Source organism: Giraffa tippelskirchi, chromosome 4, assembly GCF_054371585.1.
Source record: "Giraffa tippelskirchi isolate mGirTip1 chromosome 4, T2T-mGirTip1v1.2.pri, whole genome shotgun sequence".
In the NCBI taxonomy this organism is placed as follows: Eukaryota; Metazoa; Chordata; class Mammalia; order Artiodactyla; family Giraffidae; genus Giraffa; species Giraffa tippelskirchi.
The window spans coordinates 96,828,795-96,856,785 of NC_137278.1; the positions used below are offsets into that span (position 1 = coordinate 96,828,795).

The following is a 27,991-nucleotide window of genomic DNA, read 5'->3' on the forward strand; positions in this document are numbered from 1 at the left end:
TTAGCTTGCATATCAGGTGGTTCATCATCATGATTCATTGTCATGAGCCTTCTCCTTATTTATTAAATTGCTTGCTTTGGGAGTTGGATGTATTTTTTCCAAAAGACCAGGAGTCTTAATTGGGGATCCAATGTCACTACCTTCTGTAGTTTTGTTGGCATTTGTTCTTTAACTTGTATTCACTTACATAAGTTGTTTTTCATGTTACCTAAAACTTCTAATTTTGTTTTTTTAGTACCATCAAGGTATACAGGCAATATCAAAAAACTTTCTGAATGCACAACTTCATCTTTTTTTTGTTACTCCACTAATAAAAGAAAATATCTATGTGTGTGTTTTGAAATTCTTCTCTGTGTCGATTTTAGGAAGAATTTGCCTATTAGATTTTAATTATTGATCCATTGATGTTGTTGCGTAGTGAATGTATGTCCACTCATGGTGTGTTTCCAGTCCAGCCCCTTTAGATGTGCATTTGCCTGGGCTGGAGCACCGCAGTGCAGAAAGGGCTGTGAGCAGTGTTCTGTTGCCAGTGTGTACATTTCTATTGCATGTGTTGCTAGTATTCATTTAAAGTCTTAGTGTTTATTACACAGAAAACTAGATTTAAGGCTTTTCTGATTGCACTTCTTTCTTGATCTTTATTTTCTGGCATGTTCAGTGCATTTTATAAATTTTTTTGAAGCTCCTTCATGTCGCTTTTTGCTCCCTTTCTCTTTGTCTCAAGGGCCAGACTTTCTCTGTCTTGCATCGCATTAGGTTTTCTTTCCCTCCTCACTTAATCGTTTCTGGTTGGTTTTCTGTTTCTCTCTTTGGTGTGCTCACTCGTGAGGCTTGGACCTGCTCAGAGTTGGCAGTCAGATTCCATGAGCTGATCAGCTAGAGCCACCCCAGGAACGGGAGGTGATGTTTGGATCCAGCTCATGCGTGGTTTTCCTGTGTAGTCAGACTGTCATTACTAATAGACCCAGTTGGTATTAATTAGGAGGAGGAACTTGAGATTAAACCTGTTGACGGGGTGGTAGTCTAACCTGTGCCTTGGTGCTGTTCGTGCCCTCATCTGGAGCGTGAACTGTATGTAACTGGGCTAACGCTGTGGACTTTCCTAAGTAGAGTGAATTACGGCTTTGCAGTTCGGTTCAGTCGCTCAGTCGTGTCCGACTCTTTGCGACCCCATGAACCGCAGCACGCCAGGCCTCCCTGTCCATCACCAACTGCCGGACTTTTGTTTTTGTTACTTGGATGATTCTTTTGAATACAAATGAATTTTTTCTTTATTACGGAGCATTATCGGGCATCATTAGAGGAGCGACGTGAATTTAGTGTAATGTTTGTCATAGTTCCTGCATTTATAAACCTGTCATCAGGACACTGGGTCCAGGCTGCCTTGGACCTACCACCCTGGCGTCTAAATAATGCATTTCTTAGAAATGAAACACTAATTCCCTGTCAATAGGGCAAACATCCTCATTTTTCTAGATATAAATTTCATTGAATTAACCTTACACATTGACTTTTTCTTTTTTTACTTTTCATCTACACCAGTTGACCCTATTAATGGATTAATGAATACAGTCTGTTGGTTGTTCCCTGAGGGAAAGTAACAGCCTCAGGAGGGCGGCAGTATTGGATTTAATGTGTTGAACAATACCTTACATAAAAAACTGAAAATAAACATAGCAGTAAGAATTCACATGAGGTTTCTTATATCCATTTTTACGGGAATTATTCATATTGTATTAATTTAGCAAATGCTTGACTACTAGTGTATGCCAGGCACTGTGACTCAGACTTATATCAATAGATGACAATTAATTTTTAGTGGGAATATCATTGAAAATTGTTTCTTGGTTTTTTCTTCAATCTGAAGAAGATCCCATTCTATTTCTTCTTTGGGAGTGTCTGAAATTTTTAAAAAGGAAACAAAACCTAAAAGGCTGTTAATGTGCTAGAATTTTCCTAGTACCTTGCTCCTTCAGTTTAGCAAAGAATTATCTTCTGTTGGAAGAGCAGTAATTCAAGTCGTGGTTTAATCTTTCAGATTTGGGTGCAGGGATATAAAAGTGTGGTGTATCAGTAAGAGAGTTTACATGAAAAATTGTTTCAGCTTGAAAGTCAGACTCTAATTCATTTAAACAAAAGTTTTTTCTTTTCCTGCTTTAGAAATCACATAATTAAGAAAATTGAGACGGAAAGTGAAGTCAGAGTCAATGGAGTGAACAACTGGAATGAAGAAGCTTCAGATAATGACTCTGATTTTGTGGGGCTGGAGCCTGTCTTCCCAGGAAGGAAACAGAACGGAATTCCGGGTCCCAGCGATGGCCGTGCCCTTTGTAATGGACACGCCCACAGCTCTCACGGTGCCTTAAAGAGCCCGGACTGCTTGGCGCCCCCGGGCAGCGGTGTGGCCAGCAGGCTGTCCCCAGAGCCCGCCCGGGAGGAGGCTGCGGGGGCTGAGAGGAGCCGCGGCGCCTTCAGAGACTATGCTGTGCAGCTGGCCCAGCAGAGCCCCTGCAGCGCGGACGCTCTGCGGGATCCACACAGAACTAAGCCCTTCTCCTCGCCATCTTTGCACAGTAACCCTCGAGTCAACGGTGCTCACCACTCCACCGTTCAGGGGCCTTCAAGCACAAAGAGCACTTCGTCAGTACCTTCCCTGAGCAGGGCGGGGCCCTCAGGGCCGCCCAGACCCTGGGACTGCAACTTCATCTCGGACTTCTACTCCCGCTCGAGACTGCACCACATATCCACGTGGAAGTGCGAACTGACTGAATTTGTCAATTCACTGCAGAGACAGAGTAGTGGTATCTTTCCAGGAAGGGAAAAGTTAAAAAAAATGAAAGCAGGCAGGTCCGCACTTGTTGTAACTGACACAGGTAGATACTCAACTACAATCGTTTTCTTAAGAAACAGTCATGCTTACATTTTGTTCTTAATCTGTCACTGGTGTTCTGGTCAGTACCAAGCTCTTGTAACATGGAAGTCTTGAGGAGTATCGGGTTATGTAAGTAACAGTAAGTATAACAGATGATAAAAAGCTTTCTTACTAAAGTATTTTTTACAAAATTAGTTTTGAGTGTGGCTAACTGAAAATCTTTAAGTAATTTGAATAGGTCCAAGGTTGGGGTTCGGAGCATTCATTCTTCCTGTAGACTTTATCAGTTGTTGAAGTTTTGAACTGTAAAATATAGCATAGTTTATATTCAGTGCTTAATCTCCTGTAAAAATGAATTGGTTTGGTAAGTGTAACTGTTGATTTTTAAAAGCTTGCGTCATAATGATTTTTAAGTCATTAAGTAACTTTGACATAATAGCTATTGTAATTATAGTGGTACACTTTTAGTGAGGTTAAGTATTTTCACATAAGTAGATTGGCTAACTGTATTTTGTATTTCAATATTTCTCTTGTCATCAAAAACAAAACCAACAATAACAGGCTGTATTTCTGTGCCTGTCAGTATAAATTGGTGTCTAGTTTGAGGCTTTAGTTGCTTTTTATGGCTTACATGGTTCCTCCCTGAAGATGACCTGATATTACCCTTCAGTTTATAGCTATGGAAACGGGTGCAGAGAGAAGCTCACGTCTCCCAGACTGGTAGAGCCTCTACATGTGGATTTTTTGTTATGTTTTGCTGTGTTTAATTATTCCAAATGCTTTTTGTTATTTATAAAATAGTTCAAAATAATGGTTATAAGTATTAGATTTTCCTTATATCATGCCTTGGCCTTGTTACCTAAAGGTCATTTAATTTAGAAAGCTTCAAAGAGCAATTATGAATCATTTCCATGAGTGGGAATTTTCTAAGATGAGAGATTTTTATATTGTATGAAAGCATTCAGTGGGCATTTTGTATATGCCTTCCATATGACTTGAATCTTTAAAACCATTATTTTGAGTTGTTTATGTTTATATAATAGTTGTATACAGCAGGGTTATAATTAAGATTTATCAGTTATTTCTTGAGGTAACAGAGAGAGGAGCAGGGAAGCCCATGGCTTTGGAGTCAGGTAGTCGCGCGTCGCCAGGCTGCACCCTTCTCAGGAAGCGGCGTGCAAGTTCACTCTCTGAGTCTCGGTTTCCTGTTGGCTGATGAGTAATGGTCCAAGAGGGTGGTAGGAGCAAGGCCCAGTGCTGTCCCTTTAGTAAGAACAAGGGCAGCGTGCTCATAGTCACAGTCTGGTAAATAGAGTTGTCTCAACCTTTTGGGTAGTAACTGTAAGTTTTTTGAAGCCTGTTATGCAGACTAACCTCAGTACTGTTGTTCTTAAATCTATCAGAGGAAAATTCCTTTATGAGATCATCGCTTTTTACAAGGGTGGTGGCCTGTGGGCTCTGAAATCGAACGCCCTGGGATTAAAGACCAGCTCAGCCTCCTACTGGCTGTGTGACTGAAGTTATTAGTCTGCAAAATGGGGATAATAAGCTTACCTCTTTCATAGTGTTGTTTCAAGAATTTAAATTAGTACATGTAAACCTCTTCCAGCAGTGCCTGACACTGCCAAGCACTGCATAACAGGAGCAGTGTTTATGGCTGTCCTATCAAGGAATGTTGTTACCGCGTGAAGCAGTGGTCCTCTAAAGTCACTCAGCTCCCTGGGACTGAGTATATGAACACACCTTTGTACATTTTTCTATACCATTCAGCACACAGAAATAACTTTGAGATAAGCATTTAGACAGATTGAGAGATTTGTTAGAATATAGACTAGGAAACATGATGTCTTCACAATTGATTTTAAATTATGTTTGGAAACTAAATTTGTATCTCTGAATCATTTTTAGAGCCAAAGAAACTGAACTTTGATTTCTCTTGAGGTGATATAAATAATCTATTATAGAATCTGTATTTTTTTAAAAACTTCATTCTGCTTGTAAGCATTTAAGAATATAATTTCTAAAGTTAACTAGACCTGATTTTTTTTAAAATATTGATTAGTTTGGGGTTTGAACGTTCTTTTTTTCCTTCTAGGAAATATGTCAGTATTGAGTTCACCCAGACATCAGAGCTGTATAATGCATGTTGATATGGATTGCTTCTTTGTATCAGTGGGTATACGAAATAGACCAGATCTCAAAGGTCTGTATTCTTGTTTATGTATTAAGAAAATTGATATATTGTTACAAATATATATTCTAAGGGATCACAAAATACTCTTTAAGAAATATTCATTCTGATTTTCCTTGGCAAAATCAGTTACTGCTTCCAAATTTCCTGGACTCCATAATTAAGAAAGATAGAGGGAAATTAGAAAAATATTTTTTTCCTCCCTGTAGAGACCAGGCCTTTAGGGAAGAATACTCCTCTTCAGTTGAAGGATCTATCTTCTAAGATTAGGGACCTGCTTTGGGCATTTTCTATGTTTTTATCTATATTTATTATTTTTTGTCAATAAATGGAAATTTTATGGCAGCATGTGTCTTTGCAACTTGGGCCACTGTGCTTTCTCTTGAATGAATCACTTAACTATCCTTCTGTTAGGGGGCATTCTAAGTTTTTGGTTGTAGAATAATTTTGTATTATTGAACATTGTTAAAATATGTTGTCCTCTGTGCAGTCTTTGTTTTAATGGAAATTTTAGGTATTTGTGACCTGTTAATACTTTTGAAAATATTTATTCTGGATTTTTCAGAAGTTTAGATCTGAAAGAGATAACTATTAGCCTTTTCTTCCGAGAGTGAGTATTTTTCCTGTAAGGGAAGCACAGACGCTGCTGGGGATAATAATAGGGCTTTATTTTTATCACAAGTAGTTGCTGCTTCAGCTCTGATAGGGGTGTTTAGATTGTAAAGAGTTGATTTTAGCCCATGACTGGCTTTTTGATGCATTTTTTTCTTTGTCCTCACTACAAATGCATTCAGTGAAATATGTTTTTATATACACACAAACAAACATGAATTATCCATGCTGTTGGTTTACAGAGTTAGAGCTATCTTCTGACACATACGCATACAAGGAAATGGTATGTGAAAGATTTTGTAACTAAACCAAAAATTTCGCGACTATATATACTCACCTTTGATTCTGTAGTAAGTCAGGTTGTGATTCCTCTGCATATATATTTGATTAGTTTTTTTCTTGCTGTAAAAATAAAGATTAGTTTAGATGTTACCTTCCTTTTTTGATACCAGAATTATAAAAAGTCTAGATACGGTTTTTCTTCCTCTCCTCACCCTGCCACTCTGAGTTGAGGTTGTGTGTTGCCTGTTTTCTGCTTTAAGAAACCAGAGAGACAACGAGAAGCTATCATATCGTTGCTTCTGAGTTGAATAAATGCATCAAAATTGTCATGAATAGTTTACTTTGTGGGGTGGAGAGACACTTGGATGACTTTTGCATAACAGTTGATAATCTTTAAAGCTCCTGGCTCCGTTAGGGACTAATGTCTGAATAAAGCTAAAGAAAAATCTCATTTTTTTTTACGTCTTTTGAAACATTTTCCATTACATGTTTTTTGGTGTTGTTAACATTCCTGTACTTTGGTTTAAAATTAATTGTACTCTTCTCGCAGGAAAACCAGTGGCTGTCACAAGTAACAGGGGCACCGGCCGGGCCCCTCTGCGCCCTGGCGCTAACCCCCAGCTGGAGTGGCAGTATTACCAGAGTAAAATCCTGAGAGGCCAAGCAGGTACAGATCACAAGCTGGGAAGTCCTAGCGTGCCTGTCGAAGACGTCTGCATTTTGCTTTGGTTCTGCTGTTACAGAAATAAAAGCAGAGTTGACACAATTAGCTTTTTCATTCAAGGGTTTTTAGGGCGTCAGTCACATCTTAAAGCAAAATCTGAACGTAATACAAATAAGTGGTCTATAGTTAGGCTTTGTTGAATTGGATAATGATACTTTCCTGGGAAAGAGGGTGAAGAATGTTTAAACGGCATGACTGTCTTGCTCTGTATAGGTTTAGTTTGGGGAGGAAGATCATGGACGTCATTCTGTAGAAACCTCTAGACTTGAAAGTTAACTACCTGTTGCTCTGAGCTCTGAGCCCAGTAAGGACACTGATGTTTGTTTTCTGAAGACGCGTGTGCATCAGTGGACTGAAGAACGGTTAAGGTTTTAGTTTACTGGAGTGAGAAGATAAATGCCAGCAATCATCCCCCACATCTTTGTTGCACCTGTTTCATATGAGAAACTTTTTTCTTGCCTCTTTGGCTTTTAAATTTTGACTGTTAATAAGCAAAAATTATATAAATTACACTAATCACCTTACTGTTAAGATTTTCATGTCTCTCCCCTCCCCCTCCGTCCCCCACCCCACAGTTTTCCCTGAGAAATATTTGCTTAGTAATTACTAAGTAATTATTTGACATTGGTCAGTTTTCTCATGGATGTCTGCAAATATAATTTTTTAAATTAATTTTTCAGAAAAGTGTTAATCAGAAAATAGAGATTAGATATGTAGTAGTCTGGAAGGCTTGCAGTTAAGTTCCGTCCCAGTTATTTCAGGTTCTTAGTTTTCAGTTACAAAAATTGGGACTTATTTTAGAAATGACCTCGATGAAATTAAGATGAAAGAAACACCAGTAGATGTCTCGGAGAACCTTCTTGGGATTCCCTTTTTCTTGCAGGTTGTGATCATCTGTTTACACGCCATGGGTGCAAAGGAGAATAATTATAGCTGTGTTTTGATGCTTCATGTGTACTTGTATTCTCCAAATTTCCTGAAACTTTTCTCGGTCATTAAATAAGAGAGTTTTTGAGATTCCAGTGTTTTGTGTGAAGTGAGTAGTTTGAGGTTGCTATTCTCAACCTGTTGAGGGTTGTATTGTGGTATTTGACAGGATGGGTAGGTGAAGTATTGGTAGCTTGGTTTTGTGGTAGGTTGTTTTTCCTTTTTGTCGTTTCTGTGTGGTGTTACTTTAAAGATGAGATCTAACATTCTGGTAAACAGGTAGCCTAAGAGAATCACTCGGTAAACACCAAATGAGCTTAAAGAGGGAGAGCGCCATGTGCACCCTGCTCGTAGCACCTCTTGGTTCCCTGGTGCTCAGAGCTGCTCCTTTGGGTAGAATCTTGTGTCTGCCCCTGTTACACAGTGTATGTCCAGAGGTTTGGTCTTGGCAAGCATGCCTTCCTCAGAGTGGAGAGCTGTTCCTCTCATGTCTTTCCTCCTGTCACCAATGATCTGACCATAAGCAGTTTATAAGCAGAATTCTGACCTTGGTAATAACTTAATTGCCTTCCTCGGTGTAGCCGCTGGATTTTCATAAGCTTGTATGGCTCACATTCTCTCTGCCTCTTTAAGTATGAGTGGTAAACCAGAAGGTAACTATTAGAAGTATTGATGTTGCGCTTGCCATTAACTGTCTAAACTAGATTTTCCTGTCACTAGAAAAAGAGAATACGACACTTTATATTTTATACTCTCTCTGACTTGACATCATTCACTTTTATGTGTGTCCTAAACCTTTTGACCTGTTAGGATCTTAACAGTATTTGCTGTACATAATGTGAATAGATGTCCTTTGTTACAGTTTGGTTGCAGTTAAGCTTACACCTGGAACTTGTTTTTCCAGTGCTTTTGTTCCTCTTTCCTTGTTATTCTTTGATCTATCTTTCCCTGGGTTCTATAATTAGATATGACACCAAATTTTAAAACATTGAGGATCAATTTAGGAATTAGAATCTTTGCCTTCTGTACCATAACTTTAAAAAAAAAATTCAATTCTAATGTTTTGTCGTGTACATCTAGGCGAGATATTAGAACCAACAGCAACATTAGCCTTTTATAGGACCTCAGTTTCTTACTTGTCATATTCAGGGACTCTGTCTGATCAGACCAGCGTGACCAGGGTCTCCACCCCTGGCTTCTTTGCAGCTGCTCCTGAGCCGTACTCAGCAGTGAGCCTTCTCATTGACCGTCTCGAATTTGGAATCCATGTATACTCACGATTTCCTGGCTGGAAAAGGCTGGGCCTTTTCTCGCTTCCCAAATTCCAGAATGCAGGTGTTCCCTATCCCTTCAACAACTTCAGTGTTCATTCTAAAGAGTGACCAAAGTTTTTAAGTTGTATTAGTCATAGATTTATTCTCAGCGATTTCTTTTTCACAGATGTGGGTCCTCTCCTTTGATTTCTCCAGCCATCCCTGCACATATTCCATGTGCCCATCTGGTTTATCTGGGTTTGACGAGCAGCCTTTTCCTTTGCCCTCCAGGGAGGACAGTGTTTCCCTGCATTTCCCACTGTGCCCTGCCATACTGTGGACCGGGTCAGTCCACCCAGCGGAGAGAGCTTTGCAAGGTTCCCCAGGCAGGTCACTGGGAGCAGGGACCGCGAACAGTATTCTCACCACCAGCATGACTTTTCCCTTAGGTGGGTTAATTAGCCCTTTGAATAGAAGTCCCCTGACTCCCCAGCTCTTTAGGCATAACTCATGGGTGCTCCTTTGAAAGGCAGCTGGTTGTGGCTGTTCAGGCTTCAGCTCTTTTTTGGGGGGTTGGTAGCAGCCACTATTGAACTATCCTACTAACAACCCTGAAATCCTTACAGATTTTCAGCTTAGAATAATGGACTATTAAAGCTGATATTTAGCCTTCCAAACCCCTTCAGGACACTGGGTCGACTGCTCTGCATTCTGTCTTTTAATTTGTCCTAGTATAGCATATGTTAGTCATGCTGTATCAGAAATCATGGCTCAGATTGTATGCTCTGCTGTTTTTAATTTGGATGCAAGTGGAATTTGACCCCATGAATATGCCAGTCCTCAGACTTTGATTTGCATTTATGCTTCTTGTGTGTGGGTGCTGGAACCCAGACTTGCTTGTATGTGTTGCATGGTCAGGTGAAATGTGTTGAGGATCACTGAAGTCAGACCAGGAGGAGTTGTTCATAAACCTTTGTTTACCTGGCAGTGCTTTACACTTGGCTGATTTTTCACGGAATGTTATGTCTCTGAAATAAATAGAGAAGAAACCCTGAGCTTGTCAGTGATGTGTTGTTAACGTTGTGCTCTCGATGTATTTGTCTAGAATTAGCCCAAGCACTCTCAGTCTTATTTTACTGACTCATGGTATTTTTGTTCAGAATAGTAGGACTCTGAGAATAGCTTTTTTAGAGCATATTCTTTTAGGGAGTTCAGTGGTGTCCCAAGAGACGTAGCTGAAGTTGTGTTTTAATCCATTTCTCACTTGCTGGTCATATCACAGGAGGTGCAGTCAGTAGGCTGTCTAGACTGTGTGCTTTAGTGTTCTTGTGTGAAGCTGGAAGTTGGGGAGCTGTGTCACCCTTTTGTGGCTGTAGGAAGGAGTTCATTGTTCTTGTGCATCTCCAGAGACCTAAAGGGATGGTTTATATTTATCCTTTGGTATATGTCTCTTCAAAGTTTTACTAAGATAGAACTGTATGTATTGTGAGAAGTTCTTGATTGCTGGTAAAGGGTATACTGCCAGTAAGCTATTTTAGAGTTTTAGATTTTCTTTTGTTAAATAATTAGGGGGTAAATGTCATGCATTGGAGAAGGAAATGGCAACCCACTCCAGTGTTCTTGCCTGGAGAATCCCGGGGACGGTGGAGCCTGACGGGCTGCCATCTGTGGGGTCGCACAGAGTCGGGCACAACTGAAGCGACTTAGCAGCAGCAGATGTCAGTTTATTTGGAATTTATTTAACGTTTGTATATGAAGTGAATGTAAACAAACTTCTTGAATGAAAGTTAAGGAAAATCAGTTTTTAACATAAAATCATTCAATTTTATTTTTAAAGCAGAAATACCAGATCCATCAACGTGGGAGAATCAAGATTCCGCACAGATAAATGGAATTGATTCTGTTTTGTCAAGGGCTGAAATCGCATCTTGTAGTTATGAAGCCAGGTATGTAGGCATCAAAGACGTTGTAATGCTTAATGAATAATTAATTTACTTCATTCCTTATATAATCTTTTGAAGTGGGTTTAGATGGGTTAGTCAAGCCTAACAAATATGGAAAGAAGTCTGTCAAGCCTTAATCCCTTCTGTTTCCCTTTTTTTGCTTCACAAGTGCTCGGTAACTTTAAGTAAATACCTTAGTGTCCTGCTGAAGCAGTAGATCCTGTGATGAAAACCAAAAGAAGCTGGGTATTGTCACTTTTCAGTCGTTGTCTTTCGAAGCATAAGATTAAAGAATTAGATATTTTTGGGTGGAAGAAGGCCTTAGGGTCATCTACTCTGATCGTTATTTCTTTCTGCCAGGAACAATCCCTTGTTGTTTAAACCTGGTACTCAGTATTTTTTTAAGTTATGTTAAAAAATTGATTGCCTGTTAGGTTACAACTCAGCAGTTCCGCCCGAGCACGCCTGGTCATCTGCTTCCTCCACATTACAGTGCTGCCAGCCTGCCAGCACGAGCCCTGATCACAGCCAGCTGTGGCAGTTCCAGAGGAGACAGACACACATCACATGCTCCTCATAGTTTAGAAAAGTGCTTTTAAAAATCGATTATTCAGGTTGTAAAAACGGAGTAATGATTAAGTGATTAATGAAAAGAACATTCATTATGTTTTTCTTCCTTGTTAACTGAACACAGACACTTTATAACACAGCAAGCATTTAGACTGTGTGTTAAAAAGCAAAGACATCACTTTGCTGACAAAGGCTTGCATAGTTAAGGCTGTGGTCTTTCTGCTAGACGTGTATGGATGTGAGAGCTAGATGATAAAGAAGGCAGAGCACCAAAGAATTGATGCTTTCAAACTGTGGTGTTGGAGAAGACTCTTGAGAGTCCCTTGGACAGCACAGAGAGCAAACTAGTCAATCTTAAAGGAAATCAATCCAAAATACTCTTTGGAAGGACTGATGCTGAAGCTGAAGCTCCAGTACTTTGGCCACCTAATGGGAACAGGTGAATCATTGGAAGACCCTAAGGCTGGGAAAGATTGAAGACAGAAAAAGGGTGACAGAGGATGAGATGGTTGGATGGCATCATTGATTCAATGGACATGAACTTGGGCAAAGACCAGGAGATGCTGAGGGACAGGGAAGCCTTGTGAGTCGCAGTTCATGGGGTCATGAAGAGTCGGACACAACTGAGTGACTAAACAACAACAAAAGCATTTATGTACACATCATTGGCAAGTGTGAAAGTATTTTCTAATTATAGAAGCAGACTGAAGTCACATCGGATACATTTTTCAGTCCTTTTTTTGTTTGGTAGTGTCTTAATGGTTTTATCATTCATACTTTTTAAAAAATGAGATATAATTGACATGTAACATTAACAGGATACAACAGTAACTTGATATATATAACATTTTTCAGTCTTGATTTAAAGTTGGAGTTATTCAAGCAAGTCTAATCTGATCAAAAAGGTATCTTGACACATCATCTAACCAGAACAGTTTGCTTAAAATCTTGCCAGTTGTTTTATTAAAAGGATATTTAAGAAAATAAGATTATATTAAAATCCTTTATGACAAGTCAAGCTTTTACTCCCAGACTGACTTTGCTTTTCTCAGTGACAGAATTATGTTTTAATCTTTTTCATTGTTCGTTGATAATGTCGCCAAGGAATTGAAACTTTGTTTAATGAAAAAGATAATTAGATCTGAATGCATTGTGGGTTACTGTGTTTTCATTCGAGCAGGAAGTTTGGAGCTGATTGTGTGCCGTGTACAGTGGGCTAGTCTTCTCCCCCTGCTGAGTTACGGGGTGCTGACAGACGGCATGCTTCTGGTGACTGGGCGTCGTATTCTGCAGCTCGAAGCTGTGAGGAGTGCGCGCCCAGGCTTTGGGCTTGGCTGTCAGTGACGTGGAAGCCGCGCCTTCCTGTGCTCCCTCTGTAGGGTCTCCCCCCATACCCAGCGTCCCCTGCTGGGTCGCCTCAGAGTTAGGAGTGTTGCCAACTCCTGGTGGTTTTGGACTGCAGGCCTCTGTTGGTGTTTGGATAGGGCATTTGTGTTGTACCACAGATGGCGATTGTCAAGCTGAATATGTTACAGAATAATTGGAGTGATGATGTACGAGGGCCAAATGCTGTGTAGCAAGCCATTTAAGTGTCACTTAGATGGCAAATGTTTGTTTTAAGGAGATGCGAAAAGTGGTGAAAATGAATTTGAGTGTAAGTTGGGGGGAAAGAAAAACACGAAACCCACAACAATGGGATTTTTTTCCTTTAATTGTAATTTTCTTATTTTCTAGGCTACTCCTAATGAGGGTCTCTTGAATACCCTATTTTTTAAAGGGTATCTAACAGTTATATTTTCCTTCAGGGAGAAGTTTTTTTTTTTTTTAATGAATATATTTGGAGTTGCATCAGAGAAATGTTTCTGCTCTTGGACTGAAGACTAGGTTGTAGGGATGGTCATCCCAATTTTAGGCACTGGAGAGTTTTCAGTAGACATGGATTTTATAATAATGGGGTCAGCTAAGTATGGAACATGACCATAGAAGCCATAGGAAGGTAGAATCTAATTCCATAAGTCAGGATTTGCATGCCTGTTATCTTTACTTATATTTACCATAGAGAACCTGGCAGGCTGAAGTCCATGGGGTCTCGAGTCGGACACAACTTAGTGACTAAACCACTATAGAGAACTAGTAATAGCTTTATCCATAACTAAGTTAGAAGGCAAATATGTGGATGGATAGGTAATGATATACAAATATCCTACAATTATCGATTTTAAGGAGCAAATAATTTCTAAACCTCCGTTTTCACCCTTTACAATCCTGAATTAGTGATGTGGATGTCCTTCAGAATATTGAATTGACAATGACAGCGATTTAATAGTTGGTTTTTTTTTTTAACATTATCTAATGCAACACCAAGTACACTTGTCTGAGCAGATAGCACGGAGAAGAAAGCGTGTGCTGCTTTCACTTTAAACCTGGCCGTGAACACCTGTGAAGTCCTGGTGGTTGATCCTGCTTGATGTTTCAGTTGACGGGCATAGATGTCAGTGTAGTGAAGTCACCTCAAACTGTTTTGTAATTGTCTTTACCTGTTTATTATTATTTTTTGACCATGCTGCATGGCTTGTGGGATCTTAGTTCCCTGACCAGGGATTGAACCCAGGCCCTCGGCAGTGAGAGCGCTAAATCCTAACCATTGGACCATCAGGGAAGTCCTACTCATTTGTTTTATATGAAACAAGCCTCCTTTCCCAACCACCGACCAGGAGTGTTTTACTTCCCTTGTTGTGGGAAGCCCTTAGGTTTTCCCTTTTTTATTCATAACTTCCTTACAGTGTCTAGTGTTCCCCAAGCATTTCTTTCTGGGATATAGGTACACCTGAGTATGTAAGTTGATGTATTATACTTTTCTGAGTAATATGCCTGTGAAGTTTTTTGTGTAGGTGAAAAATTTGAAAATGAAAGTACTGTAAATATAAGACTATAGTACTTATAGGAATTATGTAACACATTCCTTTAATTTGTAAGTTTAGCTTTTACGTGTTGAACCTACGTATCATGTTTCAAACTATTTGTGTACTTCTGTGTAGCCTTGTAAACTATTATGCATGCACTTCCCTGCCTCATAATAAGGCCCGTGGGTTGAATCCGTCCTCTCCTGGGCCTCTGCAAGTCATCCTCGTGGACATCATGGGGTCCACTTTGTTCACTGTCTTCTACCCACCACTTCACATGGCGTCTGAGACATAGATTTTTGTTAAATGAATGAGAGCGTGTTTTCTTTACCATGATTTGTTAGTCATCTCTTCCTTTCCTGTCATTTTTCCCTCCTATTAGATGTTTCTCATCTACTCTGGGCTTTGCAGTCTGATCATCCATTACTGTTTTATATACATTAAAAAAGTGTATCATTTCATCTCAGTAGCGTGGAGGATTAGAGAAGGCAGTGGCACCCCACTCCAGTACTCTTGCCTGGAAAATCCCGTGGATGGAGCAGCCTGGTGGGCTGCAGTCCATGGGGTCGCTGAGAGTTGGACATGACTGAGCGACTTCACTTTCACTTTTCACTTTCATGCATTGGAGAAGGAAATGGCAACCCACTCCAGTATTCTTGCCTGGAGAATCCCAGGGATGAGGGAGCCTGGTAGGCTTCCATCTATGGGGTCGCACAGAGTCAGCCACAACTGAAGTGACTTAGCAGCAGCAGCAGCAGCGTGGAAGATTCTTTTCCTCCTTGGTGCTCACTGGTGGTCTGGGATGGTCAGGGAGCCACAGGCCTCTGCATATTGAAGACCATGTTTCTTAAAAACAGGGACACCTCCGTACTAAGTACTGAGTACTGAGTGAGTATGTGTTTATTGAATGGAAACATGAAGTAACCATTTGATGCATTTACCTAGAAGTATGTAATCTCAGGAAACACTGTGTATTGTTATTTGCTTGTGTTTTTACTGTAAGATTTTTTTTCTTGATTCATTGCAGAGTAGTAATATGAAATTTTACTCATTGTGCATAATCCCATAATTACAGTTTTGTGCTGAATGCTCTAAATATCAAAGGTGATGTGGGGCACAGAGACACGTAGGAGATTTGAGATGTATCAGTCCGGTCCCTCAGAGTTGTGGACCCCTGGCTTCTGCCAGAGTGCCATCCCGCCATGGCCACCACTGTTGGCATCTCGGCCACCGTGGAGCCCACACTGGCACTTGGAGTTGGTCTCGGGGGAGCCGGGTAGTGATGGGATGAATACATCCTGTCTGTCTGTCGCGCAGTGCTCACTGTTCTGTGTGGTTCTCTGTCTTTGGGGGATGAACTGTGGCTGAGCCAGGCCCTCTTTTGGGGCCGCAGACCTCCATAGCACAGTCTTGCTCTGTGGTGGTTGTGGCATTGCTGGCAAGGGATGCTCTGGCATCTGCAGAGGGGTCAGAGGTACGAGGCCTGGGAGATGTCTTTGAATAACATATTTGGGCATGTCTGCTGTGTCACTTACACTTATCTGACAATTGTGGGATTCTCCTTTGTGGGGAGACAAACCTGTAAGCTTTCTCACTGCCTGGTTTTTACCTCTCCTGTTCAGTTCAGTTGCTCAGTCATGTCCAACTCTTTGCGACCCCATGAACCGCAGCATGCCAGGCCTCCCTGTCCATCACCAACTCCCGGAGTCCACCCAAACCCATGTCCATTGAGTCGGTGATGCCATCCAACCATCTCATCCTCTGTCGTCCCCTTCTCCTCCTGCCCTCAATCTTTCCCAGCATCAGGGTCTTTTCCAGTGAGTCAGCTCTTTGCATCAGGTAGCCAAAGTATTGGAGTTTCAGCTTCAACATCAGTCCTTCCAATGAACACCCAGGACTGATTTCCTTTAGGATGGACTGGTTGGATCTCCTTGCAGTCCAAGGGACTCTCAAGAGTCTTCTCCAACACCACAGTTCAAAAGCATCAATTCTGCGCTCAGCTTTCTTTATAGTCCAACTCTCATATCCATAAATAACTACTGGGAAAACCATAGCCTTGACTAGACGGACCTTTGTTGACAAAGTAACGTCTCTGCTTTTTGATGTGCTGTCTAGGTTGGTCATAACTTTTCCTTCCAAGGAGTAAGCGTCTTTTAATTTCACGGCTGCAGTCACCATCTGCAGTGATTTTGGAGCCCAGAAAAATAAAGTCTCTCACTGTTTCCACTGTTTCCCCATCTATTTGCTATGAAGTGATGGGACTGGATGCCATGAGGGGAGTTAAATGAAAATCGTGTGTCGGTGCTTGGGGAGAAATCAATATTTGATACTTGATTTGGCTTTTAAAAATTCCAGGTCTAACCTCCCCTGTATTCTGTTCTCTCTTTAGACAAGTTGGCATTAGGAATGGAATGTGTTTCGGGCAAGCCAAACAGCTCTGTCCCAGTCTCCAGGTGGTCCCTTACGATTTCCACGCGTATAAAGAGGTTGCACGAACAATGTACGAGACGCTGGCCAGGTATGTGTGCGCCATGCTCACTCTCCTGTGCCTGCACCACTCATACCTAATACCGAGCAGGGACCAGCTGCCTCAGGCCTGCTGGAAACCCACTCCTCTGCCCCCTAGCATCCGGCCCCTCTCCTTCCGTAAGCACCTCCAGGACGAGGCTCAGGCCTCTGGGACACTTCTGTGTGGCTGGACCTGAGCTGCTCGCGGTGCTGCTGTGGATCTGAGTTTCTGTCTACATGATTTTTGGTCAGTGGTTCCAGTTTTCACTTCATGGAACCAGACAGATGAAAGATTGGAGTTTTTAATCTGGTTATTCTCTTTTATTACATGTAAGTTATAGTTTTGTTTAAAATTAGAACTATAGGTTCACAAGTAGAGACTCTTTGTCCTCTGAAATCATTAGGTGTGCCAGATGTTAGCGTTTTTAAACATGTTTAGCGATACAGCTGTCCCTTGAATGACTTGGTGGCAGTGGGGTGCTGTCCTCCACAAGGTGCAGAATCGTGTGTAGCCCACAGCCAGCTCTCTGTAGCTGTGGCTTCTCCGTGTTCATGATCACGTAGCACTCTTCATATTCACTACTGAAAAAAATCCATGTATGAGCCATCCCTCAAGGTTCATACCACTGTTGTTCAAGGGTCGGCCATAGTCTCAAGATAGGTGATTAGATGGCTTGAGAAAAGGAGATTTTGTTTTTTGAGTATTTACAGTATATATATATTTAATGTTAATTCAGAACTCAAACTTTTAAATAAATATATGGCAGACCCTGTATGCTCTAAAATTAGCATATTTTCTCTGTAAAAGGCCAGGTAAGGTCCTTGTCCCAGCTGCTGAGCTCTGCTGAGGACAGTGGGAGCAGCCGCAGGCGAGGTGTGAGTGGACGCCAGCCAGCCCTTAGGCTGTATTGATGTTCTGAAGGAGTTCTGAGGGCGGTGCTCGCCTCTGTCGTCACTTCTTCCTCGCCTGTCTAGGGAGCATCTACCACGTACAGACGACTATCGATGCTGCCAGTCCTGCAGGAGAGGAGTCAGATCCAGGCTCCGCCTCTGGGGGGCTTCCTTTAACGAAGAGAGAACCACAGAGGGCCAGGGAAGCTCTCTGCCATCAGCGTGTGGACTGAGGGCTGAGGGCTAAGCCAGTCCTCACACAGCCGTCCGTAAGGCCCCAAACACGGGACTGTCCTGTTAGCAGGTGGAGCATGTGCTTGGGGGTTCCCCTCCCAGAGCTGTGGTCAGGAGCAGCGCCACGCAAGAGCTGCAGGGGGGTCTGAGCTGGTGCTGCCGCCGTGTGGTTATGGAGCCCGGAGTGGACAGCAAGCAGCCTGCGCTGCAGAGTGGGGGCTTCGCAGACACTGCCGTGGAGTTTTGGCTGGGGAGACATTTTCAGTGGCCATGTGGCTGTTCTTTGAGCAAAAGATTCCTTGTTATTCTCCTGCCACCTTTGGAAATCCCACCTGAGGGCAGCTTTCATATCAGGACACCCTCTGTCTGATAGATTGCTCCCTGGACTTAATGCAGGACAGACCACTCATCTCTTAAATGATTGTTGATAGTAAATAGTCTGATTCACAACCTGCAGTGAGAGGTGAGGGCTGGCCCCCTGGTACTTCACCAGGTGGATTATTGAAGATCCGTTACCTGTCCTGAGGCCTCTGTTGGCCTGTGGTCCACGTATCTAATGAACATCAGAGCCACACAACAACTTTTCTCTCCCTTTTCCTCTCCTCTGGTGAACTGAAACAGTGCTCTGTGTAGGCAGATCATGACCAAAACCAACAACAACCAAAGCCAAAGCCTGAAGTGTTTACATCTGAAGAGCATGTTGCTGGTGACCTTCTAGACGGCCACGTGGCCGACTGGCCATCAAATCCTGCTCTGTCCTGGGCATTTGTGTTCAGGAGACCATCAATTGCTTGTTTGATTTGTGTGGTTTTTCTCTTCCTCAGGGATTCTGGTAAAACACGTTTGAATATGTTTAAAATTAAATGTTGTGACAGTTCTAATTGACTCAATACTTTCCACATATTCAAAGGTTTATGAACGGGTTCTCAGTGTAGAGAAATTGAAATGATCATTTCTGTTGAAAAAAATACTGATGAACTTTGCAGTTAGAGATTAAGTGACTTGAGCCAGTTCAGTTAAAATGCTAACACTTCTAGCATCGTAAGTCTCATAAGGGAATGTTGGAGAAGGCAGCCGTGGGAAGCCTGTTTGGCCATGCATGTCTGCGTGATGTTAAGCATGGCTGTGACTCGGTGCCTCTGCTCTGTGTTGGCAGCTACACACACAACATCGAAGCTGTCAGCTGTGATGAAGCCCTGGTGGACATCACCGAGATCCTCGCGGAGACCAGACTCACGCCTGATGAGTTTGCAAACGCTGTCCGCATGGAAATTAAGGACCAGACTAAATGCGCTGCCTCTGTGGGGATCGGTCAGTAGCCGGTGTCTCTCCTGCTCATTTTAGTCAGAGCCTTGCTCTAGGAGCACTGAATCCCAGTTAACTTTAGGAGTAATTTTTAGGTTTTGTTTTTATCACTTTCATGTATAGGCCTCCACTTCTGAGACAGTACTTAGTGTGGCTCACAGGCGAAGCCTGAGATCAAACTGTTGGAAGTGTTAGTAAATGGTTGGTAACATCTTTAGAGTACACAAGTTGGAATATTTCTTTTCCATCAAAAATGGAGAGAATTGAATTCAGTATTTCTCAACAGTATTCTTTTTCTCACATGAACAGAGGCTGTGTTTAAAGCCGTGCAGTGGGGCTGGGTTTGGAGTTCCGTGTTGATGAGTCTTGTAGGAACTCGATTCCTCTCTGAAGCTCCCCGGCCCCTCAGCCAGCCCTGTCTTCACCGTCTCTGCAGAAGTCGCCAGTGTTGACATGTGCCCTCCCTCCGCCGGCTACCCGCTCCCCCACCTATTTCCTGTTTGATCGCTAGGCTCCCCCCCCCTCCCCCCGCCCGCCGTCGTCTGTGCTCCTCTTGTGGACTCTCCCACTGTGTGCTCTGAAGTCCCCTGTGTCACCCTCAGCTTCCCTGCATGCCTCCTCCTCTCTGAGCACACTCAGTGTCTCTGCTGACTGAAGATCTTGATTGCTATGTGTCCCGTGAGGAGGGTGGGCGTGTGGCCCTCTCAGGGTGACCTGAGAGAGCACCAGGTCTAGATCTGGAGGCAGAAGTGGGAGGGAATGGGATGCTTGGCTGGAGCCTCTGCTGGGGTTTGTGCGAGTGTGGTTAGGAGGTTGGGCTTCTGGTGGGGTGTGTGAGGCGGGCTCTCAGGAACCGGAACCGGCTTGCTGTCTTCAGGAGTGAACCAGCCCTGGGAGGGCAGGTGCTCCCCGGTCAGGCGGGACTTTTAAGAAGTCAGAACATCATGAGCTCCAGAAAATACTGGGTTGGCCAGAAAGTTTGGGTTTTTCCATAAGATGTAACAGGAAAACCTGAAGAGACTTTTTGGCCCGCCCAATGCAAAGCAGGTTAACAGCATCCCTCCGCTTTCCAGCAGGCCAGCCCTTGGGCTTCTGGGTGTGGCCTGCAGACCCCCCTCAGCATTCATTTAGGACTTGCCTCCTGGAGTCTGCTATCAGGCACAGGGTTAGTTCTTTGTTTTTAATTGTATTTATTTTAAATTTACAAGTGGGATGATATATATATGTTCTTTTAAGTTCAAGCATATAATTAAGACAAAAGTCCCAAATGATGTTTCTACTTCTCAGCCCTCTTTTTCTTCACAGCTCACCACTTTTATCATTTTGGTGTGACTTTGCAGTACTTTTTCTCTTCATGAATATTTTTACATTTACCCTAGGAAAACACATTGTTTTTAAATAAGTTTCCTATAAAACTAAGATATGTCCTTTATAGAAGTCTTCTGTAGTTTGTGGAGATTTTGTTATTTACATGGAAGTTCATCAGACCCCCATTGAGATGTTTCTCACCTGCCTGACACCTTCTCTGGCCCCAGTAGCCTTCTCTCTGCTCTGAGTTAGTGTCTGTGTCCACTCACACACCTTGGACCTCCCTGTCTGTCTGCCTTCTTTTCTAAGACACTCACGCCTGCAGTTCTGCGCCCGTATATGATGTCTCAAATAGTGAGACGTCTGGTACTTGGGGCTGCCCCTCAGTCCAATGGCATTTCTTTGGCCTTAGTTCTCCCTAGTGTGGATCCACTGGTTGGTAAAATGAGGGACTTCCCTGGCGGTCCAGTGGTTAGGACTCTGAACTTTCACTGCTGTGGGCCTGGGTTCAATCCCTGGTTGGGGAACTAAGATCCTGCAAGCTGCACGGTGTGGCCAGAAACACAAAGATTGTTTGGTAAAATGAATGGACTGCTGATGATTGCCTGCCTGTAAACCTCTAGTCTTTGATTAGGACTGTTTTCTCTACTCCTTTACCTGGGTGGGAGATGCTGAAATGTCACACTTTGGGGAACAAAAGGAAGCCTCTGTCCAGGAACGATGGTGGTCATAATCTGTAATACTGAATAGAATTCTTCCAGTTTTGTATTATGCTTAAAATGACCACTTCCTGGTGGTCTAGTGGCTAAGACCCTGTGCTCCCAATGCAGGGGGCCGGGGTTCTGACCCTGGTCAGGAAACTATCCCATGCACTGCAACTAAAGATCCCGCATGCTGCATCGAAGAACTGGCACAGCCAAATAAATATTTGAGCTTCCCTGATGGCTCAGTGGTAAAGTATCCACCTGGAATGCAGGAGACATGTACAGGAGATGTGGGTTTGATCCCTGGGTTGGGAAGATACTCTTGGAGAAGGAAATGGCAACCCACTCCACTATTCTTGCCTGGAAAATCCTATGGATAGAGGAGCCTGGAGGGCCACAGTCCATAGGGTTGCAGAAGAGTCAGGCAACTCAGAGTTACCACAGTTGCAGATTATTTTCATTCTTTTTAGAAATTTGATAGATGACCTATCTGTAGATGTGGGAAATTTTGAAAATAATTGTGACTGTTCCTTAAATGACTTCTTTCTTTTTTTAAAAAAAATTTTTTTATAGGTTCTAATATTCTGCTGGCTAGAATGGCAACTAGAAAAGCAAAACCAGATGGCCAATACCACTTAAAACCAGAAGAAGTAGATGATTTTATCAGAGGTCAGCTAGTTACTAACCTACCAGGTAAATACAGAGCATTTCTTTTTAACTTTTATTTGTTGTAAATATTCATTGGTGCTTTGTATAGATGTATAATGTATCTCTCTTTTCCAAAACATGATTTAAATTTTTTTAATCTTTATTGAGTGCCATGGTAAACAAAATTTACAGCACTGCAGTAAATTTCCCTTCAACTGATTTATCAGAACCTTAATATAATGTTTTGGTTTTGCCTCTCATGTGTTTTACTTCAAGTATTTAAGTATTTCTGAAGTACCAAGGCCAAGGAATTCTAAGAAGGCATATTTAAAAGAATATGATGAAACTGACTTTTGATCCTTTAAATAAATCAGAACTGAAATAGTGTACATCTAGGCCCAAGATAAAGTTTTGACAGTTGATTCCCCTGTTTACAAAATTGTACTGCCAAGCTACCAATATGTTTCTGAGGTTAGTAAGCAAGTATTTTTAAAAGTAGAAAATATTTGAACCATCTCAGGAAGAAGAAAACCTAAAATGAAGTACTATGTTCTGTTAACTCAGGTAGGAGTAAAATGTCTAGAAGGGTATACCCTTCTCCCCTCCTGGGCAGCGCGTCTGGTTACTTTACTTTTTTGTGCAGTGTGGCTAACTAACCTAGCATGTAGAGATCTTTCTCTATGGAAAAATCATCAAGTGTAACCAACTATAAGGGGAAAATCGTTGCCTTTTGGGGCCCTTGAACAGGTGTAAATTTTGTGTGTAGGGAATTCACTTCACTTTTATTAAATATTTAAACTTGCTTTCTTGGTGATGCCTCTTTCTAAGAAAGTTCTTCTTGTGAAGCAGTTAGCCTTCAATTAAAAAAGAAATTAAAAAAAGAAATTTCTCTGAACCTTATAGTAATCCATGATACCATTTCAGATCATCCTCTCCGGTTTTTGTAAAGCAGCCTGTGTTAGGTTCACAAAACTCCTGTGTATTTGTGGTGGAAACATTCAAGACAGTATATTTTTCGTGAAAGTTTGTTTGTTAAAAGTAGATTCGGTGGTATTTTTGAATGCATGTTCTTAAGCCTAAGAAAAGTATATCCGAACTAACATAGAAGTATCTGTTATAGGCCAAAGTTATTAAAGGACCCAAATGCCATTTTATGATGGGTTAGTTCTAAAGCCACTTGACTCCCTAGTAAATAAATCTAAGAATGTGCTTAATGAAACTATAAGCCATGCTGTGTAGGGCCACCCAAGACAACCGTGTCATGGTGGAGAGTTCTGACAAAACATGGTCCACTGGAGAAGGGAATGGCAAACCATTTCAGTATTCTTGCCTTGAGAACCCCATAAACAGGATGAAAAAGCAAAAAGATAGGACATCGAAAGATGAACTCCCCAGGTCAGTAGGTGCCCAATATGCTGCTGGAGATCGGTGGAGAAATAACTCCAGAAAGAACGAAGAGACGGAGCTAAAGCAAAAACAGCACCCTGTTGTGGATATGATTGGAGATGGAAGTGTGAAGTCCAATGCTGTGAAGAGCAGTATTGCATAGGAACCTGGAATGTTAGGTCCATGAATCAAGGTAAATTGGAAGTGGTCAAACAGGAGATGACAAGAGTGAACATCAACATTTTAGGAATCAGCGAACTAAAATGGACTGGAATGGGTGAATTTAACTTAGATGACCATTATATCTACTACTGTGGGCAAGAATCCCTTAGAAGAAATGGAGTAGCCATCATAGTCAACAAAAGATTCCGAAATACAGTACTTGGATGCAGTCTCAAAAATGACTGAATTACCTCTGTTCGTTTCTAAGGCAAACCATTCAGTATCACAGTAATCCAAGTCTGTGCCCCAACCAGTAATGCTGAAGAAACTGAAGTTGAATGGTTCTATGAAGACCTACACGACTTTCTAGAACTAACACTCAGAAAAGATATCCTTTTCATTATAGGGAACTGGAATGCAAAAGTAAGAAGTCAAGAAATACCTGGAGTAACAGGCAAATTTGGCTTTGGAGTACAAAATGAAGCAGGGCAAAGGCTAAGAGTTTTGCCAAGAGAGCACACTGGTCATAGCAAACACCGTCTTCCAACAACACAAGAGAAGACTCTACACATGAACATCACCAGATGGTCAGTACCGAAATCAGACTGATTATATTCTTTGCAGCCAAAGATGGAGAAGCTCTATACAGTCAGCAAAAACAAAACTGGGAGCTGACTGTGGCTCAGATCATGAACTCGTTATGGCCAAACGCAGACTTAAATTGAAGAAAGTAGGGAAAACCACCAGACCTTTCAGATATGACCTAAATTAAATCCCTTACGATTATATAGTGAAAGTGACAAATAGATTCAAGGGACTAGATCTGATAGAGTGCCTGAAGAACTATGGACAGAGGTTCGTGACATTGTACAGGTGGCAGGGATCAAGACCATCCCCAAGAAAAAGACATGCAAAAAGGCAAAATGGTTGTCTGAGGAGGCCTTACAAATAGCTGAGAAAAGAAGCGAAGTGAAAGACAAAGGAGAAAAGGAAAGATATACCCATTTGAATTCAGAGTTCCAAAGAGTAGCAGGAAGAGATAAGAAAGCCTTCCTCAGTGATCAATGCAAAGAAATAGAGGAAAACAATAGAATGGGAAAGACTAGAGATCTCTTCAAGAATATTAGAGATACCAAGGGAACATTTCATGCAAAGATGGGCACAATAAAGGACAGAAATGGACCTAACAGAAGCAGAAGATATGAAGAAGAGGTGGCAAGAATACACAGAAGAACTGTACAAAAGCGATCTCCATGCCCCAGACAATCACGATGGTGTGATCACTCACCTAGAGCCAGACATCCTGGAATGTGAAGTCAAGTGGGCCTTAGGAAGCATCACTACAAACAAAGGTAGTGGAGGTGATGGAATTCCAGTTGAGCTATTTCAAATCCTAAAAGATGATGCTGTGAAAGTACTGCACTCAATATGCCAGAAAATTTGGAAAACTCAGCAGTGGCCACAGGACTGGAAAAAGTCAGTTTTCATTCCAATCCCAAGGAAAGGCAGTGTCAGAGAATGCTCAAATTACTGCACAATTGCACTCATCTCACCCACTAGTAAAGTGATGCTCAAAATTCTCCAAGCCAGGCTTTAACAGTACGTGAACTGTGAACTTCCAGATGTTCAAGCTGGATTTAGAAAAGGCAGCGGAACCAGAGATCAAACTGCCAACATCCGTTGGATCATTGAAAAAGCAAGAGAGTGCCAGAAAAACATCTACTTCTGCTTTATTGACTATGCCAAAGCCTTTTACTGCGTGGATCACAACAACTGTGGAAAATTCTGAACAAGATGGGAATACCAAACCACCTGACCTACCTCCTGAGAAATCTGTATGCAGGTCAAGAAGCAGCAGTTAGAACTGGACATGGAACAACAGACTGGTTCCAAATAGGGAAAGGAGTACATCAAGGCTGTATATTGTCACCCTGCTTACTTAACTTATATGCAGACATCATGAGAAATGCTGGGCTGGAGGAAGCACAAGCTGGAATCAAGATTGCTGGGAGAAATATCAATAACCTCAGATGTGCAGATGACACCACCCTTATGGCAAAAAGCGAAGAACTGAAGAGCCTCTTGATGAAAGTGAAAGAGGAGAGTGAAAAAGTTGGCTTAAAACTCAACATTCAGAAAACTAAGATCATGGCATCCAGTCCAATCTCTTTATGGCAAATAGTTGGGGAAACAGTGGCTGACTTTATTTTTTGGGGCTTCAAAATTACTCAGGTGGTGACTGCAGCCATGAAATTAAAAGATGCTTGCTCCTTGAAAGAAAAGCTATGATCAACCTAGACAGCATATTAAAAAGCATAGACATTACTTTGCCAAAAAAAAGTCCATGTAGTCAAAGCTATGGTTTTTCCAAAAGTCATGTATGGATGTGAGAGTTGGACTATAAAGAAAGCTGAGTGCCGAAGAATTGATGCTTTTGAACTGTGGTGTTGGAGAAGACTCTTGAGAGTCCCTTGGAGACTTGCAAGGAGATCCAACCAGTCCATCCTAAAGGAAATCAGTCCTGAATATTCATTGGAAGGACTGATGTTGAAGCTGAAACTCTAGTACTTTGGCCACCTCATGTGAAGAACTGACTCACTAGAAAACACCCTGATGCTGGGAAAGATTGAAGGTGAGAGGAGAAAGGGACAATAGAGGATGAGATGGTTGGATGGCATCACCGACTCAATGGACACGAGTTTGAGTAAGCTCCAGGAGTTGGTGATGGACAGGGAGGCCTGGCATGCTGCAGTCCATGTGGTGGCAAAGAGTTGGACATGACTGAGTGACTGAAGAATGTGTTAGTATCAGAAACGTGAAATACAACATTGTGTTGGTCAGTTTGAGGTTAAATTTGAAGAGTAATTAACCTTATAAAATCTTACTAGCAAACTACTTATTAGACAACACAGTTTAGCAGTTTTATAACACATCTTATTGCAGTTTTACATAAGAAGAAACCAGTATATTTAAAGTGCATGTGAAATCTGAGTTCAAGGTTATGATACTGGTTATCTCTATTAGTTTGCTAAAACTGCCATAAGAAGATACCACAGATTGCGTGACTTAAACAACAGATATTTATTCCCTCAAGATCTTGGAGACTAGAAGTCCACAATTGAGTTGTCAGCAGGTTGGGCTTCTTCTGAGGTCTCTCCTGTTGGCTTGGAGGTGGCTGTCTTCTCAGCATGGTCTTCTCTCTTTGTGCGTCTGTGTCCTAATCTCTTCTTATAGGGACACCAGGGATGCTGGATGAGGGCCCGCATATATCTCCTGTTGTTACTGTAATTACCTTTATGAAGGAACTGTCTCCAATTAGTCATGTTCTGAGATGCTGGGAATTAAGATTTCAGCATAGGAATCCTGAGATTCTGGATGCAGTTCCACCCATAGCACCATCTTCGTACTGCATCATTTTTGTAAGGTTTATTTGTTGGGTTTGGTTTTTTTTTTAAACACAGAAATAGAGAGTTTACCTTTCACCTTCATTTGCTTCATGGTCAGAAGGACTTGACGTTTTGAAGGGTGAGTGTGCGGTTATGTGTCCTGGCTGAATCCTTCGGCACAGCCTTGAATTTCCTAAGAGACAGCTGAGATGTGGGGGAAGCAGGGCAGCTAGGATGGACTTCCTCCCGCACACCACCTTCTGACGCTGCTCCTCTCTCCTTCAGAACCGGCTTGTAGCCAGCTGTGGCCACCCAGAAGTGTCCATGAGATTCTTACATATAACACTACTGACTTTTATAAAAATCCCCAAGTTTATTATTGGACAGGTTTTAGCACTTTTTAGTATGTAAAATGTCAGCATTGTCAGTTGTTATCCCTGCCCTGAGCTGGTAACTCATCTAAAATACGAGCTGTTCCTTTGGAAACGGGTTTCACATATGTACAGGAGACTAGGCAGTCAAAGTTGCTGAGAATTCTTACAAGGAAGCAGCTATTTATCTTGTTAAAAATTAGTCGTTTCCCAGGTGACACTAGTGGTAAATAACCCACCTGCCAACGCAGGAGACATAAGAGACGCAGGTTTGATCCCTGGGTCGGGAAGATTCCCTGAAGGAGGGAATGGCAACTCCAGTATTCTTGCCTGGAGGATCCCATGGACAGAGGAGCCTGGCGGGCTACACTCCATGGGGTCACTGAGTCGGGCACGACTGAAGCGACTTAGCATGCGTGTACACACCATCTGCTACTACTGGATCATTCTCTCTTTAGGACTTCCCTGGTGGCTCATCAGTGAGAATCCTCCTGCAGTGCAGGAGACGGGGGTTCGTTCCCTGGGTCAGGACTATCTCCTGGAGAAGGGAAAGGCAACCTTCCCTTATATTCAGTTAGGTTTCACTTAAAATTTCATCTTTTTGTGCACAGTGTTCCTTCCTCTCTTGTTGTTGACTAAGACCCTGCTCTTCTTGCTTGGTCTGTTCTGACTTGAACTTTAAAGTGGCACAAATGGGATACAGCGGCCTTAGCGCCTCTCATCTGACTTCATCAGGGGACAGATTTTCTTGAGTTAAACTTGTCCCTTCTCCCCCTTCCATGGCTGTATACCTTTTATAAGGTTGTCCACC

The 27,991-nt window shown here is 42.1% G+C and overlaps 1 protein-coding gene and 1 non-coding gene across 51 annotated transcripts in view; one reads left to right on the forward strand and one right to left on the reverse strand.

The window, feature by feature from the left end:
- The window catches only part of REV1 (REV1 DNA directed polymerase), a 91,167-nt gene that overhangs the window by 50,077 nt on the left and 13,099 nt on the right, over positions 1–27,991 (forward strand). For 28 of the 50 annotated variants that reach the window (XR_014051887.1, XR_014051874.1, XR_014051882.1 and 25 more), the window contains 7 exons: positions 2,161–2,873; positions 4,968–5,075; positions 6,508–6,624; positions 10,699–10,807; positions 16,667–16,795; positions 19,067–19,221; positions 21,801–21,920. Coding sequence is in view for 32 of the 50 variants with exons in the window: in XM_081484349.1 (XP_081340475.1) it covers positions 2,161–2,873; positions 4,968–5,075; positions 6,508–6,624; positions 10,699–10,807; positions 16,667–16,795; positions 19,067–19,221; positions 21,801–21,920 (1,451 nt within the window). In the remaining 18 variants the exon portion in view is untranslated. Of the gene's footprint in view, positions 1–2,160; positions 3,012–4,967; positions 5,076–6,507; positions 6,625–10,698; positions 10,808–16,666; positions 16,796–19,066; positions 19,222–21,800; positions 21,921–27,991 lie in introns of all 50 variants that reach the window. The other 22 variants (XR_014051879.1, XR_014051877.1, XR_014051886.1 and 19 more) reach the window with 3 other exon arrangements.
- On the reverse strand, positions 13,961–14,033 carry TRNAE-CUC (transfer RNA glutamic acid (anticodon CUC)). The gene has a single exon. It is a non-coding gene; the product is annotated as a tRNA-Glu (tRNA).